Genomic DNA, 16,591 nt, shown 5'->3' with positions numbered 1-16,591 from the left:
GATATACTTTACACTGATTTTATACCAGTGCCATGCATGGAATGAGCTGAATGAATGTAAAATGCTTTACTTTTGTAAGCAATTATTTTACTCATGTAATGTCAATTATAGTGTGAATAAAAGATTTATTCTTTAAAAAATCGCATACCTATTTTTGTTAGAAAGCCTTAACTAGTCATGTGCACCATTTTCTAATTTTCTTCAACTTGACAATTGACTTTCATTGAATAAAGGCGGCTGCGGGCCCAATGGGCAACCATACCCTGGCTTCTCTCATTGGTACTAATCACTAGATCTAATGCTAAATTTCAATATTTTATTGTGAACAAATAGACTTTTCAGATCAAATGGATATGTCCGGTTATATATATAAAGTTTTCTATCCATTCAAAAGCAGGATCTATATATTGGTGTTTTTTTTTTTTTTTTTTTTTTTTACATCGCCATACAAGAGGTGAAAAATGTAATAAAAATTTGAACTTGACTTTCGCTTCATCGGCCATGATCTTTAACGGATTGAACTACCCTTAAAAATAGGATCTATATATATATGGATCATGAGCTACCACAACAACTTGGGTAGCGACATGTGTCTCTTGTTTTTATTTATTTTTGTGTGTAATCTTTTATAAAAAGGAGGGATTATTTGTTTTGGGTCATTGTGTCAAAGATGTCATCTTTATCAACGATGTCTGAAAAGCAAAGTCCTTTTTCAGCAATGTGATGGTTCTTTAAAATTTCACCAAAGGCAAACATGTGCACTTATCGTCCTCAAAAGCTAGATATAGCCAAAGCTTCAATATTTTGGTGTTTCTTTGAGATATTTGCAATTTTATATATGGGTTTGTAATTTTTTTTTTTGATAGATTAAAGTTCTATTTCCCAACATAATCTCAAATGGGCTTTAAGTAAAATGAGCAAATGCACTAGAACAAAGTCCTCCATAGTTAGAGGACAAGCTTTCCGTTATTTGCATGATGTCTCTCCAATAGATGCCCTAATAAGTCCAACGCAAAAAGCTTTATCTCATTACAGATTTTCTCAACTTTGTCACTCATAGCATCACCCTTAATCACTGTGTAGCCGTACGTATGTCAAGTTTGCCTGGTCAACCTCATCAATTCTGTGCTTCACGTACTTGATATATATATATATATATATATATATATATATATATATATATAGAGAGAAAATAGAAAAGGAGAAAAAAAAAAAAAAACACCTTGTAACGTATTAATACAAAGAGATACATTATTTCAATCGACGAGGAACACCAGAAGCAAACTGAGAATATATAATTAAAAAAACAGCAAACACTTATTAGAAGGCCTTAAGACAGTTTTGACCAGACAAATCAGATACACATACAACAATCAAGCAGCTTTAGTTGTAGGCTTCAGGATTTGCCAAGAGGTAGCCTTCAACTGCCTTGAACACCCCTGTGGCCTTTTCATCTTCAGCCTTGATTTGCTCTTCATTGATCTCAGCGTGATCTTTTGTATAATACTTGCCGGTGCTCTTGAAGATGGTTCCTCCGTCTGGGGAAGCCACCAACTTGGTCTCGTATGAGACTTTCTCGAGTGTCTCCGACAAAGGACCACCTTCAACCACGCTGTAATTGTATGTGAAGTGTTCCTTGTCTAGCACATCAACCTTGTGCTTCAAGAATTTCAAGTGGCCGCCTGCAAAAAATACACAACACTAGCTCGTTAATATATATATATAAGCACTTCTATATATATAATGCTAATTAAAGAAACTTTGGCTTTAAGAATTAGAATAATTAGTTTATAGTATATATATACTAGCCTTCATGAAACGTAAACTTTTTGATGGTTCCAGGCCCTCCATGGCCTTCAAGGATTTCCACGTTCAGGTCAGTTATGCCGTGCTTGTAAATCTTGGGGACAAGGTTGTCGGCATCAAGGACGAAGGCCTTGAACAACTTCGATGGAGGGAGGGGGGAGGTGACCTCATTCTCATATGTGAAAACACCCATGATGATATCTAGGCGTACTAGGAAGATGATCAAAAGGAAGAAGAAGAAGAGGAAGGAGGTTTTGTGTTGTGGAGATGTGAGAACATACTTGCCTACCAGGGTGCTATTTATAGTCATGTGTCCTCCAGGTTTTCTGTTTTTTTTTTTTCCTGAGATTGTCATTGTGATGCCATTTGTGATTGTATTACTGGGTCTCTCCGACAGTCCGACGTGATGGATAAGTTTTTATATGTCATAAATAAATAATAGGGTACTTAATTAGTTGAAGAACAATGCACATTCGAACATGGCCATAAATAAATAATAGGCGATCTAATCATAATTATCTAGTCTTTTATATATATATATATATATATATATTTTGGCATGTCCACACAAAGGAAACGGGAGGGTGGATTCGAATTAGTAACCTCCGTTTTATTAGGCGTGATCCATAGCCGATTGAACTACCCTTTGGAGACATCTAGTCTCATATTTACATGTGTTAAGATAACATAATTGATGACAATATTGAGAATCATGAGCAAAAAACAAACAAAAGTGAACCTTAGATATATACCTAAGAGTTTCAATTTTTTGTTAATACGTACAATTTATGCTTATTTAGTTAAGAGATGAACGAATAATTACAATTTGATCATATTGATATTTCCACTAGAAAATAACATGCTATAGCAACCCAAATTGCCCCAATATTATTTTAATTAGCAGGATAAAGTGACGGTGTTTTATTTTTTAATTTTAATATTTTAAACTCTTTGGTCTCTAGCTGGTTGTGATGGATGCATGCCAAAACGGAGAAGAAAAAACCCCAGAAATACTACCAAACTAAATAACATAAATGTGCCTTTTGATCTGCCAACCTGCATAAGTTGACCCAGATTTAGGAATTAACAAGATATCATTTTTTTTTTTTTTTTTTTTTTCAAATATTGGGTTGATCTCCGAGCAAAAGCTAATCTTTACAACTAAAAGCAATCACTCACTATTTATTCACTTAAATATGAGAAGATTAAAACACAAGAAATTTGTTTCTATAATATTCTAAGTTTGTCGAGGCAGAATTTTGAACGGACTAGGGGACGGGCCACCTGCAAAAGAAGGAAAAAGCACAGGTGGAGTCTCACCAAAAAGAAAAAAAAAAAAAAAGGAAGGGGAGTCATATTTCAAAAGAACAAAATTTATTTATTCATTAACTCATCTCTATTAGAGTACAAAAGTATATTTAAATCGAATATAGTCAACCAAAAAACCCTAAACGTAAATTGACAAAGTTTGAGCCAAGCCCATTAATTACTGAATTACAAAATAATAACTTTACTCCTTAAAAATTAAATAAAACATAAATCTAAATATAAATAACCCAATTAACTAATAAAACTTATATAAAATTCTAAAACCCAATTATCCCTGACTACTTGTCGGACATCATTCTAACTTGCCTCAACAAAACTCGAGTTTAAAAACTCAGTTTTCTCGGTGTCTTATAATTAGGGCTGTTAAGTGAACGAAGCGTCTCGCGAGCAAGCTCGGGCTCGGCTCGCATAAGCTCGGCTCGTGCTCGACTCGAATATTAAATGAAGCACTTCATGAACACAAATCCTAACTCGAATATTAAACGAAGCAAGCTCGGCTCGACTCGGCTAAGCTCGTGAACAACTCGTATAAGCTCGTGTGTGTATATATATATATATATATATAAACTAAGTAATACATAATTAATTATAAATCTCATAATTATTAAAACCTTAAAATTGCATTTATATTTAAGCGTTAGAGAATGAAAAATTCTAGACCCTTCGAGATCAAAAAGAGAGAGAACAATCATTAAAAAGACCTCAATTCAATTAGAGCAGACCCAAACGAAAGGAAGAAGAATCAAGCAGAAACTATTGAGGGAGATTGCGAAATGCATAAACTATTGAAGAATCAAACAGACCCAAACACTATCACTACCTGTCTGGTGAGCGAGAGTGAGAGAGTGGGAAATGAGAGTTCAGGTGGAAGATCCGTTGTGACTGGTGAGGGGGATTGAGAGAGAGACGTTAAAAAAAATATTTTTTTGTAGGGGGCGTTGTCCCAATGCAGTCTGAATGCAACCTGTTAACTTGTCCCACATTTTTAAGAAAACATCAATCTCCAAGTTTGCTTATCTATAAAAGGATATATATCATCTCTCTTTGAAACCAAATGCCTTGCTGTATTGACTCAGGCTCCATACTCGACTAGCTAGGTTAAGCAAATACTCATATGCAAACTAACTTCTTAAGCCGTTTAAGAGTACAAGTTAAAAAAAAAATTTAAAACAAAAACATTAAATATAAGAGCCAGCTCGCGAGCTGGCTCGGCTCGACTTATTATTAGCTCGAGCTCGATTATTTTGGCTCGCCCTTAAGCTCGACTCGAGCTCGAGCTCGAGTAAAATTTAAACGAGCCAAGCCTGAACAAGGGAAACTCGCTCAAGCTCGGCTCGTTTACACCCCTACTTATAATTAAGAGTAATGATATAAGGAGAATTAAAATCCTCCTAAATGTGACGTAACTTTTAAAATTACCATTGAACTTGAAAATTTGAAATGATCTATTGATAATTTTAAATACTATAACACATTTGAAAATTGGAAGGACTCTATATATATGACCGTGATCCGTCTCGTCGGACATCATTCTACCCATCAAACTATGGAGGGGATCCATTTAGTTAAAACAAGAGGACATTTTTGTTTAAAATTTGTTCAAAATATTTGTTTTCGACAAAAATGTCTTCTTATTTTAATTAAATGAAATTGAGGAGATCCAAGTCCTCAAACTATACTAAAGTCTTTGCGGAACATTCTAGCCATTGATAATGGCTTGTTTTCAAATAGAGGTTCAATGCATCTAGACAATATTAGTTCAATGCATCTAGACATTTTATGTGAAATGACATTTCCACCTGCATTTAATCAATATATGGGTTTTAATACACCAGGGAACTTGAATGAGACCTTGCCAATATGATCAATATATTGATTCTGCTATTTATTTATTTTTCTATTTCATTATTAATTTCTTCAATTATGTCTAATGGTTTTCGTTTGAATGAAGCTGATAAATACATTTATTTTAAAATATTTGATAGTGATGTTATCATTATAAGTTTATATGTAGATGACATGCTAATTTTTAGTAAGAGTAGTTCTTGTATTCAAGATACAAAAGAATTTTTGTCATCACATTTTGATATGAAAGATATAGTCATGTATCAAACACTATACTTGGTATTAAATTCCATAGAATAGGAAATGCATGTCATATCTCAAACTCATTATATTGATAAAGTTTTAAATAAATTTAGTCATTTTCATGACAAAAATTCACATGTTCTTTATAACTCAAGTTTAAAGCTTGGAATAAATAAAAATCGATGTGTATCACAACTAGAATATTCGAGTGCTATTGGAAGTCTAATGTAGGTAATGCATTGCACACATTCAAACATTGCATTTGACGTGGGCAAATTGAGTAGAGATACAAGTTGTTCAAGCATTGAGCATTGAAAAGCAATTTTCATAATGCTAGGTTATTTATAAGAAACTAAATCATATGCTCTACAACTATGAAGGATATCCCTTTGTAATTGAAGGGTATAATGATGCAAACTGAAATTGGGTGGACATGTAAAAAAAAAAAATTGTCACATTTTAAAACAAGTCTCTAACTGTTATTTCAACTATTATAAACTGGTTTTGCAATTATATAAAATTAATATATAATTTGTTTCAGCAGTTTATATATAGATATTTTTTTGTTCTTTTCCTTAATTTCTTCCTCTCTTCTTTTTGTACAACTGTTACAAAATTTCTTGTTCTAAGTAGTGTTCCGAATTTTGCAATTTGCACATTACATTTGGGCAATATTGTATCATGAGGATTAAGGGTGGGCAAAAACCCGCCATGATCCGCCTTGCCCCGCCCTGCCTGGATTTGTGTTTTTTTTGCGATAGGGGTTGGATTTCTTCCAAGACATGCGGGGCGGGGCGGGTTTCAGGTATAAAATATTTTGGGGCGTGGGTACCTACCCTGTCCCGCATCAGCAAATAAAAAGAAAGAAAAAAAAAAACTCTAGTTTTTCATCTTCTCTTTCTTTAGCCGCCTCCCCCCTCATTCCCTTTTTTTTTTTTTTTTTTCTTCTCTCTATCTTACTCTCGCCTCTCACTCTCTCTGTTGTCTCGCACTCTGTCTCTCTGCTCGGTCTCCCAGACTTGCTCTCTCTTTGTCTCCGTCTCGCACTCTCTTTGTCTCTGTCTTGCTCTCTTCGTCTCCATCTCGCTCTCACCCTCTGTTGCCATCTCTCTCTCTCTCTCTCTCTGTCTCAGTCTCTCTTTGTCGCTGGCTCTCTCTTTGTCGTGGGTTCTCTCTCCCTCTCGCCAGTTCTCTCTCTCACTCACTCTCTCAAATGAAAAAAAAAATGAAAGAAAAAAAAAAAACCAAGAAAAATAAGCCTTGCCCATAAAACACGACCCAACCCCCAGCATTCGCCCTGTTCAACCCTCCCCACAAAACTCGAACTTGGCCAGATAGGGTTCACTGTGTCCGCGTAGCAGGTAGGATTTTTCAAACCCGCAGGGTACGGGTTGGGTAGGGGAAAAGGCCGAAATTTGCCCCGCCCCGCGCCGCGCCCACCCCTAATGAGGATAAAATTGGTTGATTCTTTTTTCCAAAACTTCTTATACAGGTGGGACTCTGGGAAGCAATATTTATTTAAGAGATAGAGTAATAATCACCTTATTGTCCATACTTCAACAAATTACTATTCTATTCATGTTCTATTTTTATTGATATCTTCATTCCCACAGCTTTGTTTTTTCCAACAATTTTATTATTGGTGAAATTATTTCATGAAAATAAAATTTAGAAATTTAAATAAATAACCGTTTTCCTATTATTATGTTTTAACAGTTTCTAACTTTAAATAGATAATTGTTTCTCCTATTATCATGTTTTATTAGTTACAACAGTTGTTTCAATTTCTCCTATTATCATATTTGATCAGCTGTAATTGCTGTTATAATACAATTTTTGGACAAAATCAAAGGTGTGGGAAGGAATTAATAAAAGTAGAACAGAAAGGACAATGTAGAACAGGAAGGAGTTAATAAAAGTACACATGTCACTTTTATAGACTAGGTTAAAGGAAATTCCTCCAACCTAGTTTGGAGGAAAACATAAATGAAATAAAAATTTGTTGAAGTTTGGATGGTAAGGTGATAGTTACTTGTATCTCTTAGATTATAATAGTACCCCCAACTTGTATAAGAAGTTTTGCAAAAGGGTCCTAAGATACAATTCTGCCGAAATGTAGCTTGCAAATTGCAAAATTTTGAACACTACTCAAAACAAGAAATTTTGAAACATATATCGGTATGAAAAGAAGAGAAGAACAAAGGAAAAGAAAGAAAAAAATAAAAATATCTATATAAACTGTTGGAAAAAATTATATATTAATTTTATATAATCCGAGAACTAGTTTATAATAGTTGAAATATCCTCTACAATTCACAATATTCAAACTAGTTTTCTCTCTAGACTTTCTAGAGGAGAAGTGAAAAGTTTTCCAAGTCTTTGTAGATTGTGGAGGAAGGTTTGGGTGTTATCTGTAGTACGTTTGAACTAGAAGAGAGTAGGATGGCTGATGATTTGTCTTCTATGTGTCAAGATTTCAACCTTTCGGAAGGTGAGAGTGTGGAGGTAATAGTCCAACAACAAGCAGTTGAAGAGATTGCAACAAGAGGAAATTCTTGTTTGGTGGGGAAACTAATTGCTGACAGGATTATTGGCAAGGATACTATAAAATCTAAATTGGTGCAATTATGGAGACCTTCGGGGTCGACGTCGTTCAAGGTTATAGGGGAGAATTTGTTTCTAGTCGATTTTGAGCATTCATGGGATAAGACTCAGGTGCTGGAAGGCCGACCTTGGGTGTTTGAAGGTAGTTTGTTTTCTTTGGAAGAATTTGATGGAATAACAACTCCTCTGGAGATCCCGTTTGAAAAGACGGCGTTTTGGGTGTGGATGTTTAACCTTCCGTTAGCATGTATGGGTCAAGCAATGGGTTTTCAAATTGGTTCTACAATGGGGATGGTAGAAGAAGTTGAAATTGATGACAAAGGAATTGGCTGGGGAAAATACTTGCGTGTAAGGGTGAAGATGGATCTGACCAAGCCTACACCTCGCGGTAGGCGTATCATTCTCTTAGGAATCACGGTGTGGGTACCTTTTCAATTTGAAAGGCTTCCTCATTTTTGTTTTCTCTGTGGAAAGTTTCGCCATGGAGTGGTAGGGTGTAGCGGCATTAAGGAGGCGATACCACAATTTGGTCTATGACTTAGAGTTAAACCATCTGCTTGGCAGAAGAATTCAGGGCGGCAATGGTTTGAAACGCAAAAAGGGGATTATGGGTCTCCATCGAGTCCACCAATGAGAATGTCCAATCCTCATTGGTCGAATAGTGGCCAGCAAAAAAACAGATCTCCGGTGGTGGTCAATGACGGAATGCAAGGTGAGTCCGATGAGATGGCACACCGGGGGAAGGAGAAGATTCAGTTTTCGTCAGTTGTGGAAAGTGGGGCAGTTATGGGAGATACGGTTAAGGAGATTTCTCAACTGAAAGGGGATGCTAGTGGTGTACACGCAACACATGAAGTGGAGGGGGCTACGTGTTTGGTGGACAGTTTGCATGGGGATAATTATGAAGATATTTTAGATGATTACGTGTCTTCTTCAACCTTGGTCTCTAAAGGTGGTTTGTCTAAGCCCAAGGAAAATCCAACCCATGTTGAGGGGCCCACGTTTTTACAAAATTATGGGCATGTAGCTAAGGCCACGCAGGTTGAGTCTCCAAAATTGAGTGGGAATCATGAAGTCGGGGTTCTTCAATTCCGAGCAGCGAAGAAATCTAAGGATAAGGGGACGACGAATTGGAAGAGGCGTGCGCGGGCTGATTAGATATCACCATATGTAGAACGGCTGGTTGGCCATGATGGGAAGAAGAAGCAAGGTGATTTTCTGGGTGATAGCTTGGCAAATGATGTGGGTCAAGCTGCAGAAAATTTGGTTCGGGGGTGGCGGTGGCTGATTTTCAGCCTCACCAACCGAGATGAATCTTTTAAGCTGGAATTGTCGGGGGCTTGGGAACTCCCAGACAGTCCGAGACCTTCGCCATTTGGTGAATACTAAGAAGCCCAGTTTGATTTTTCTAATGGAAACGAAATTACATAAGAAAGGAATGGAAGAGGTACGAATTAAAACAGGTTTCAAAAACTTGTTTGTGGTGGAGAGTTTGGGTAGAAGTGGAGGCCTTGCTCTTCTATGGAACAGTGAAGTTACTGTAGAAATTTAGAATTATAGTAGACGCCATATAAATGCTATAGTTATATCTCCTTCATCAATAATCTCGTAGAAATTCATGGGTTTTTATTGGCATCCAGAACCTCATAAAAGAAAGGAGGCATGGAGTTTATTGAAATATCTGAGAACCTTCGAACCAACTCCTTGGGTCTGTGCAGAGGACTTTAATGAGATCTTGAGTAATTCCAAGAAGTGTGGAGGGCGTGGACGTGCTAGGGGTTTGATGAATGATTTTCAAAATGCTTTGGAAACTTGTGTTTTGCATGATATCGATTATAGGGGTCCAAAATATACTTTGACTAATGGTCAGGAGGGAATTGATTTTACACAAGAAAGATTGGACAGAGTTGTTGCTAACCAGGAATGGTGTGAATTATTTCCTGGAGCTGAAGCTATTGTGGAGGCAACTATTAATTCTGATCATAACCTAATTCTGTTGAGGGTGCAAAGAAAAGAAGGAGGCATCAGAAGGAGGCGTGGTTTTCGGTATGAGGCGAGTTGGGGATTGGAACCTGATTGTCACAAGATAGTAAAGCAGATATGGCGAGTAAAAGACAGAAGGGTGGGTCTTTCTATGGGTCTACGGGATATGATGAATGAAAGTGAGAAGGGATTTTTGGCTTGGCAGCATGTTCATGGCAGTCAGGTGGGAGCCACAATTAAACAAAAAGAAGCTTTATTGGTTGAACACCAAGGGCGTGAAGGTCCATTGGAAACTCACAGTATTCATACTTTGAAGCTTGAATTAAATTCTTTGTTAGAACAAGAGGAGCTAAAGTGGAGACAAAGAGCAAAAGAGCATTGGTTGAAAGAAGGAGATCGTAATACCAAGTTTTTTCATGAAAGCGCAAATCAAAAGAGAAAATCCAGCCAGTTGTATAAGATTTTAGATGTTGAGGGTCGGGTGTGTGATGAGCAGAATTCTATCAGCCAAGCCTTCATTCGGTACTATAGTCATTTGTTTTCCACCTAGTCAATGCTAGATCTGGAAAATTGTTTAAGGAGCTTGAAGAGCTGTGTTACACCAGCAATGAATGCATCCCTTGTGCAGCCATACACGGTTGAAGAGGTTTCTACAATGCTTAATCAAATGTCTCCACTTAAAGCACCTGGGCCAGATGGTTTTTCTGTAAGCTTTTTCCATACACATTGGGGTACTGTGGGTCCAGAGGTTAGTAAAGCTGTGATTGAATCTTTAAATACGGGTCATTTGATTCCTGATATTAATTCTACCTATATAGCTCTTATCCCAAAGTTGAAAATCCTGTTTGTGTAACAGATTTTAGGCCTATTAGCTTGTGTAATGTATTGCATAAATTATTGTCTAAGGTGTTAGCTAATAGACTTAAAGCAATTCTACCTCATATTATCTCGAAGAATCAAAGTGCTTTTATTCAAGGCAAATTGATTTCAGATAATATCCTGGCAGCTTATGAGACATTGCACACTATGCAAGCACGGATGTGGGGAAAAGATGGGTATATGGCAGTTAAGCTTGATATGTCGAACGCTTATGATAGGGTGGAGTGGGGATTTCTTGAAGCAGTGATGAGAAAGATGGGTTTTGATGCCAAATGGATTCACCTTATTTTAATGTGTGTCAGCTCAGCTACTTATTTAGTTATTGTGAATGCTACTCCCATGGGTAGAATTGTCCCATCGAGAGGAATACGGCAAGGTGACCCTATCTCTCCTTATTTATTCCTTTTATGTGCGGAAGCCTTAAGTTCCATATTGAGAAGAGCAGAGTCCAGGGGTACACTTACTAGTGTTCATACTTTCGAAGAAAGGCCCCCTTATCAGTCATCTTTTCTTTGCAGATGACAGCCTGTTGTTTTGTAAGGCTAATCCTCACCATTGGCGGAAGATGTCAGATTTATTGTAGACCTATGAGAATCCATCAGGGCAACAATTGAATAAGGATAAGACATCTATCTTTTTCAGTCATAATACTTCGCCTGAAATCAAACAAACTATATTGGTTTTGATGGGGATCCCAAAAACAAGAAGGTATGACAAGTATCTTGGGTTGCCAGCTTTGGTTGGTAAATCGAGGTCTCAGGCTTTTAAAAGTATAAAGGATCGGGTATGGAAGAGAATGCAAGATTGGAAGTTGAATTTCCTTTCTCAAGCTGGGAATGAGGTATTATTGAAAGCTGTTGTTCAAGCTATACCTACATATAGCATGAGTATTTTCAAGCTCCCTAAAGGTTTAAACTTAGAAATAAATGCTCCAATGCAGAAGTTTTTGTGGGGCTATCAAAAGAATGATTCTAGAATTCACTGGATGAGCTGGAATAGAAAGGGAGTGTAGTGCCCCAGAATTTTCAAAGCTATTTAAATAGATTATTCTGATGTTATTTTAATATCCATTGTAGCTAAGGATTTTAATTCTTGGGAAATTTATGAGAGTGGTAATTAGAGAATGGTAATTGGTGAAATAATAGGATAGTAAATATGTAGCACCTCAGATTTTGAAAGTCTTATTTTAGAAATATTAATTTGATGCTATGATTATATTCATATTAGGCAATGATGTTAATTCTTGAGAAATTTATGATATTGTATGAATGGTAATTGGAAATTGGTAGGTAGAATAGTAAGTGGTAGGTGGAATAGTAAGTGGTAGGTGAAATAGTAAGTGGTAGGTGGAATAGTAGGTGGTAGGTGAAATAGTAAGTGGTAGGTAGAATAGTAAGTGGTAGGTAGAATAGTAAGTGGTAGGTGGAATAGTAGGTGGTAGGTGGAATAGTAAAATGAGGGTATAATTGTAAATTGAAGGTAGAATAGTGTTTGATTTTCTCCTATAAATAGAACTCTTCTCCTTCACAATTTTCACAACTCATCTCCTCTCCCATCTCTTGCATATATTCTTCCTTCTTCCGCTTTTTACTCGGTCTTTCTTCTTTCTAAGAGTGTTTACTCAGAACAGAGAGAGAAAGGGCGAGACCAAGCGCTACAAGAAAGAAAGAACACAAGAGATAGCGGACTTTAGAAAGTAGTTTCAAAATATATACTAGTGGTGTTAGTCATATTGGAGCAACTGGATTCCTTCATACCACTTTTAGCTTCAGTCTAGAGGTAAGTAAATTCACTACCCCTTCTAAAATTACTTCATGTCATGCTATTTATTCATTCTTTAGTATATTGTAAATGATTATTTTATTTATGTATTATGAAGTTATGTTGCATGCATGAAGAATTTCTAAAAGAATTAACTAGAAAAGTTTCTATTTGTTTAAATGCTTTCTAAGCACAACAAGTTTATATTTGGAAAAGTTTCCATTTTAAGAAAAGAAAGTTGAGAAATGATGATGATTATAAGAAAGAAAAATGATGATAAACCCTCCTACATGTTGCCCTAAGATGTATCAAAAGAAGTACAAAGAAAAGTACAAGAGATGAGATAAATGTTTATGAAATGAGGGCACATGTATGGAGGAGAGTATTTTTGGCCCCAAGATAAGATAAGATGAGAGTTCGGTACCGATACTCGGATGGAGGCGAAACCACTGAAGGAGGCTATGCCAAAAGGTGGTATTCCATCAACTAGACCGTTGAGTGCACCAAGAAAGAGTTAATTAACGGTCGGGCATGGCTGAGGCCTCAGTTCAGTGCCATGGTCACAGGACCCGCAACCCTCGTGCACAGGGGTAATAGTGTACATGGGCCTTATTATGAGAAAATGATACTATATTTTCAACGATGATATGCTATGATGATTTACAGAGATTATTTATAATGATGCATTATGATGATGATTTATAAAGATGATTTACAACGATACTATATTTTCAACGATGATATGCTATGATGATTTACAGAGATTATTTATAATGATGCATTATGATGATGATTTATAAAGATGATTTACAACGATACTATATTTTCAACGATGATATGCTATGATGATTTATAGAGATTATTTATAATGATGCATTATGATGATGATTTATAAAAATGATTTACAACGATGATCTATTACTAGATGTAATAGTATGTATATGTTACGGGAGATACAACCGTACATACAGATATTATTATGGCTAGAATTATATTTATTTGCGAAAATGATTTTCAAAACTGAGAACAAGGAGTAAAACTATTTATGGTTGTGGATTTTACTTGCTGGGCCCCCTTTGGGCTCATTCAGTTTTATTTCTTGTTTTCAGGTAGAAATGATGCTGGAATAGGAGGCCGGAATGGGGATGGGAATAATTATTAATTTTCAAAATCTTTTCATATCAGTGATTGTAATAATATGATATTCCGCAACTAAAGTTTAATGTTTTCTAATTTCACTTGTAATAAAATCTCTTGAATAATGTTTTATGCATTTATTGTATCTTTTAAAAATCAAGAACTCTGATAAACCTTATAGATCTTTGCAAGAATTTTTGTTATAAAAGAAGAAAAGTGGCAAACTCAGCCTTAACGGGCTGGGGATGTTACAATTTTGGTATCAGAGCAAAGGTTATAAGGTTCTGGCAGATTTTTTTTTTTATTGAAAAAAAAAAAAAAAAAAAAAATTGGGGTTAATGGGAAGCCACATTCCGGCCAAATAGAGTATGTGTTTTTGAGTGGTCTCTAATATATGATGCATGAGCATTTTCTAATGGTTAATTTTTTGTTAAAAATCATCTTAGTGTGATTAATTTGGAGGATTTTATTATTGTGATCATGTTAATGACGGAGATGAATTTTTATTTTATAGATAGGTTGTGATCTATAGTATTTGCCTATTTGGATTTGCGGCAGTTTTCTAGAGTATCAATTGATAAGGATATATTTTAAGGTGTCTCGAGGATTTAGAAAAGATTATTGATCATGATTTAAAAATCGTATGATGATTTTATAAGATTTAGGTTACGAGATGATTTGTGAAATTAATTTGATGACAAAATGGTTTTATTGATTTAGGTTGTGAGACAAATGGTGTAAGTGACTTAGTAACGAATGATCTTATGGATGTCGGTTGTGAAATGATTCTTGAACTGAATTAATGATATAAGAGTTTATATGAGTTTTTGGTAATGGCTAAGGTTTGGTCGATGACAATAATGATACTATGATTGATGTTATAATATATGGATTGATGAATAAGGATTACGTAGTGGCATAAAGTGAATGCCTAAGTATTGCAGAGATAAATGCAAATGAGGGATACCCTAGAATCTATAAGATATTTTGATATATAAAGTCATGGTTTAAGGATTTTGATATTTTCAAATGATTGTGATGACTTTAAGGTACAATTCATGAAATCTTTGAGGTGATCCTTAGAATTTGAGGTGTTAGGTTTTCTGTAATTGAGGTAAATTATATTGAAGTGATGCTTAAAGTTTTGAGGATGAATTGATGCTCCTAGGTTGTGGATAATATTTAAATTTTGAGGCATTAGTGGATATGAAATTATGAGAAATTTTAAGTTACATGCCAAAGCTTTTGATATAATTTTCTTTTACTAAGTAAAGATAATGGATTATTATTCTTGAGGTAAATTGAAGCATAAATGTAAGAGTTGAAAGACAATATGATACAGTGATATAATATAGTGACATGATCTAAATTTCTCTTATAAGATATATGTTCAATGATATTAAAGTATTTTAGAGGTTGATAACATGTGATGGTGCATACTTAGATGTTTTATTGAGTGATTAACTTGTTAAACAGATTGTTTATTTAAATGAAGTTATTATAATGACATGATGATTATAATGGATATTGAATGAGTACTGAATGATTACGAAAAGAAATGTTTGGAGAACAAGCTCCTTATAATATTACATACCAGTGTCCATCAAAAAAAAAAAAAAAAAAAAAAAAAAAGGGAATTTGTTGCATAAAGAGACACGTGGTAATGATGAGCAGATGATTCCTCAGAGCTACTCCAGGAAAATTATTTCTGCATAGAGAAAACCTAGTATGAGCAGAATCGTATATATTTATATAATTGAATTATCAAAGAGAATATTTATTTCTAATGAGGTACCTGACTAGAGCGTGTGTGGAGAGACTTGCAACACCCCTGAACATCGACCCGGAGTTTTTCATGCTGTCGCTGGAGACGTTCGGTATTCTTCTCCATTTTTAGCATCTTTGGTCCCATGTATTCCGCATAAGATAACACCATCTTTTTCAGCTGAGCATTCTCCTGCTTCAAATCCATGTGTTTTCGTTTGTAGTATTTGAGCAGTCGCTGTAAGACCCCGATTTGGTTTCTTGAGACTTTCAGCTCTTCAGCTCTGGCACTCAAACGTTGTGCCATGTCAGAAACTGAAGCAGCACCTTGGATACTGAATGCCAATGAGTTATTAATAGCATCAGTATCCGACCTATCCGCTAAGAATGTTTGATCCCGTGGAATTACAAAACCTTTGGCCACTGCTACAGCAGTAGAATCATGGAGCATGACAGAATCGTGAATAGTGATAGGACGATTGTCAAAGACAAAAGTTGGCTGCCATACGTTAGGATATGCAGCAGGTTCATTAGGGTGTGCAACAGGTACAGCGGGAGGTATAGCAGGCACTTCAGGGGAAATAGCAGGCACCTCCGGTTGCACGTCAGGCATAACAATGGGTTGTGCTGCAGGAGCAACATTCAAATCGAGGTTGTTAACGGATGATGATGATACTCCCATATTTAGGAGAGTAAGAAAAAATAGTTGAGAATACGAAAAAATTGGGAGAGATGAAGTACTGAGAAGAGACTAAGCGTTAGGAACTGAAGAAATTTTGTGAAGTTTCTGGAAGCAGCAGACGAGTGGCTTTAAAGGAATTTTTCACTTCAGGTGAAATAAACAGTAAACCACAAAGCGTTAGGCGACCTCGGGCCGCGATGGAAATTTTGTCAAAAGATCCCGTGGAAGTAGGATCTTGTCTCCTGTCATAAATTCGACTGAGCTCATTTTTCAAACCAACTGTTCAATCAACGACTTCAAATACCATGCGTGGGCAACTGAATGAATTGTCATGCCAACGCGCACCACGCACTCGTTCATTATCCAGAAACCCTTCATATAAATTCACACCTCTTTCTCCATTGCAACGCATGCCTTCTGATCATACTCCTTCACCTGAAATCTTTTAATGACCTTCCATACAATGAAAGCTCGACTTTTCCTCCTAGTTGAGCGTATCCTCAAGAGAAAAATGCAGCCTCACGACTTGATTCACAAACCCAACTCCTTATACTCTCA

The 16,591-nt window shown here is 35.9% G+C and overlaps 2 protein-coding genes across 2 annotated transcripts; one reads left to right on the top strand and one right to left on the bottom strand.

Moving 5' to 3' along the window:
- Positions 1 to 1,383: 1,383 nt before the first annotated feature.
- On the bottom strand, positions 1,384 to 1,999 carry LOC132167538 (major allergen Pru av 1-like). The gene is made up of 2 exons (XM_059578543.1): positions 1,810 to 1,999; positions 1,384 to 1,682 (listed from the first exon to the last, which is right to left on the bottom strand). The coding sequence occupies exons 1-2, from the start codon at positions 1,997 to 1,999 to the stop codon at positions 1,384 to 1,386; spliced, it is 489 nt and encodes a 162-aa protein (XP_059434526.1).
- A 7,446-nt stretch (positions 2,000 to 9,445) lies between these two features.
- Positions 9,446 to 11,701, top strand: LOC132183336 (uncharacterized). The gene is made up of 4 exons (XM_059596788.1): positions 9,446 to 10,291; positions 10,439 to 10,558; positions 10,717 to 11,065; positions 11,292 to 11,701. Exons 1-4 carry the CDS (start codon positions 9,446 to 9,448, stop codon positions 11,699 to 11,701), a joined length of 1,725 nt encoding a protein of 574 aa, XP_059452771.1.
- The last annotated feature ends 4,890 nt before the right edge of the window (positions 11,702 to 16,591 follow it).

The sequence above is a fragment of the Corylus avellana genome, chromosome ca1 (assembly GCF_901000735.1).
Source record: "Corylus avellana chromosome ca1, CavTom2PMs-1.0".
Classification (NCBI taxonomy): Eukaryota; Viridiplantae; Streptophyta; class Magnoliopsida; order Fagales; family Betulaceae; genus Corylus; species Corylus avellana.
This window is presented reverse-complemented; position numbering and strand designations above follow the sequence as displayed.

Coding starts and splice junctions, on each gene's coding strand:
- LOC132167538 (XM_059578543.1), bottom strand. CDS start 1,999: ATGGGTGTTTTCACATATGAGAATGAGGTCACCTCCCCCCTCCCTCCA. Junction 1,683..1,809: donor AAAGTTTACGTTTCATGAAG/GCTAGTATATAT, acceptor TATTTTTTGCAG/GCGGCCACTTGAAATTCTTG.
- LOC132183336 (XM_059596788.1), top strand. CDS start 9,446: ATGGGTTTTTATTGGCATCCAGAACCTCATAAAAGAAAGGAGGCATGG. Junction 10,292..10,438: donor TTTTAGATGTTGAGGGTCGG/GTGTGTGATGAG, acceptor TCCCTTGTGCAG/CCATACACGGTTGAAGAGGT. Junction 11,066..11,291: donor ATCGAGAGGAATACGGCAAG/GTGACCCTATCT, acceptor AGAATCCATCAG/GGCAACAATTGAATAAGGAT.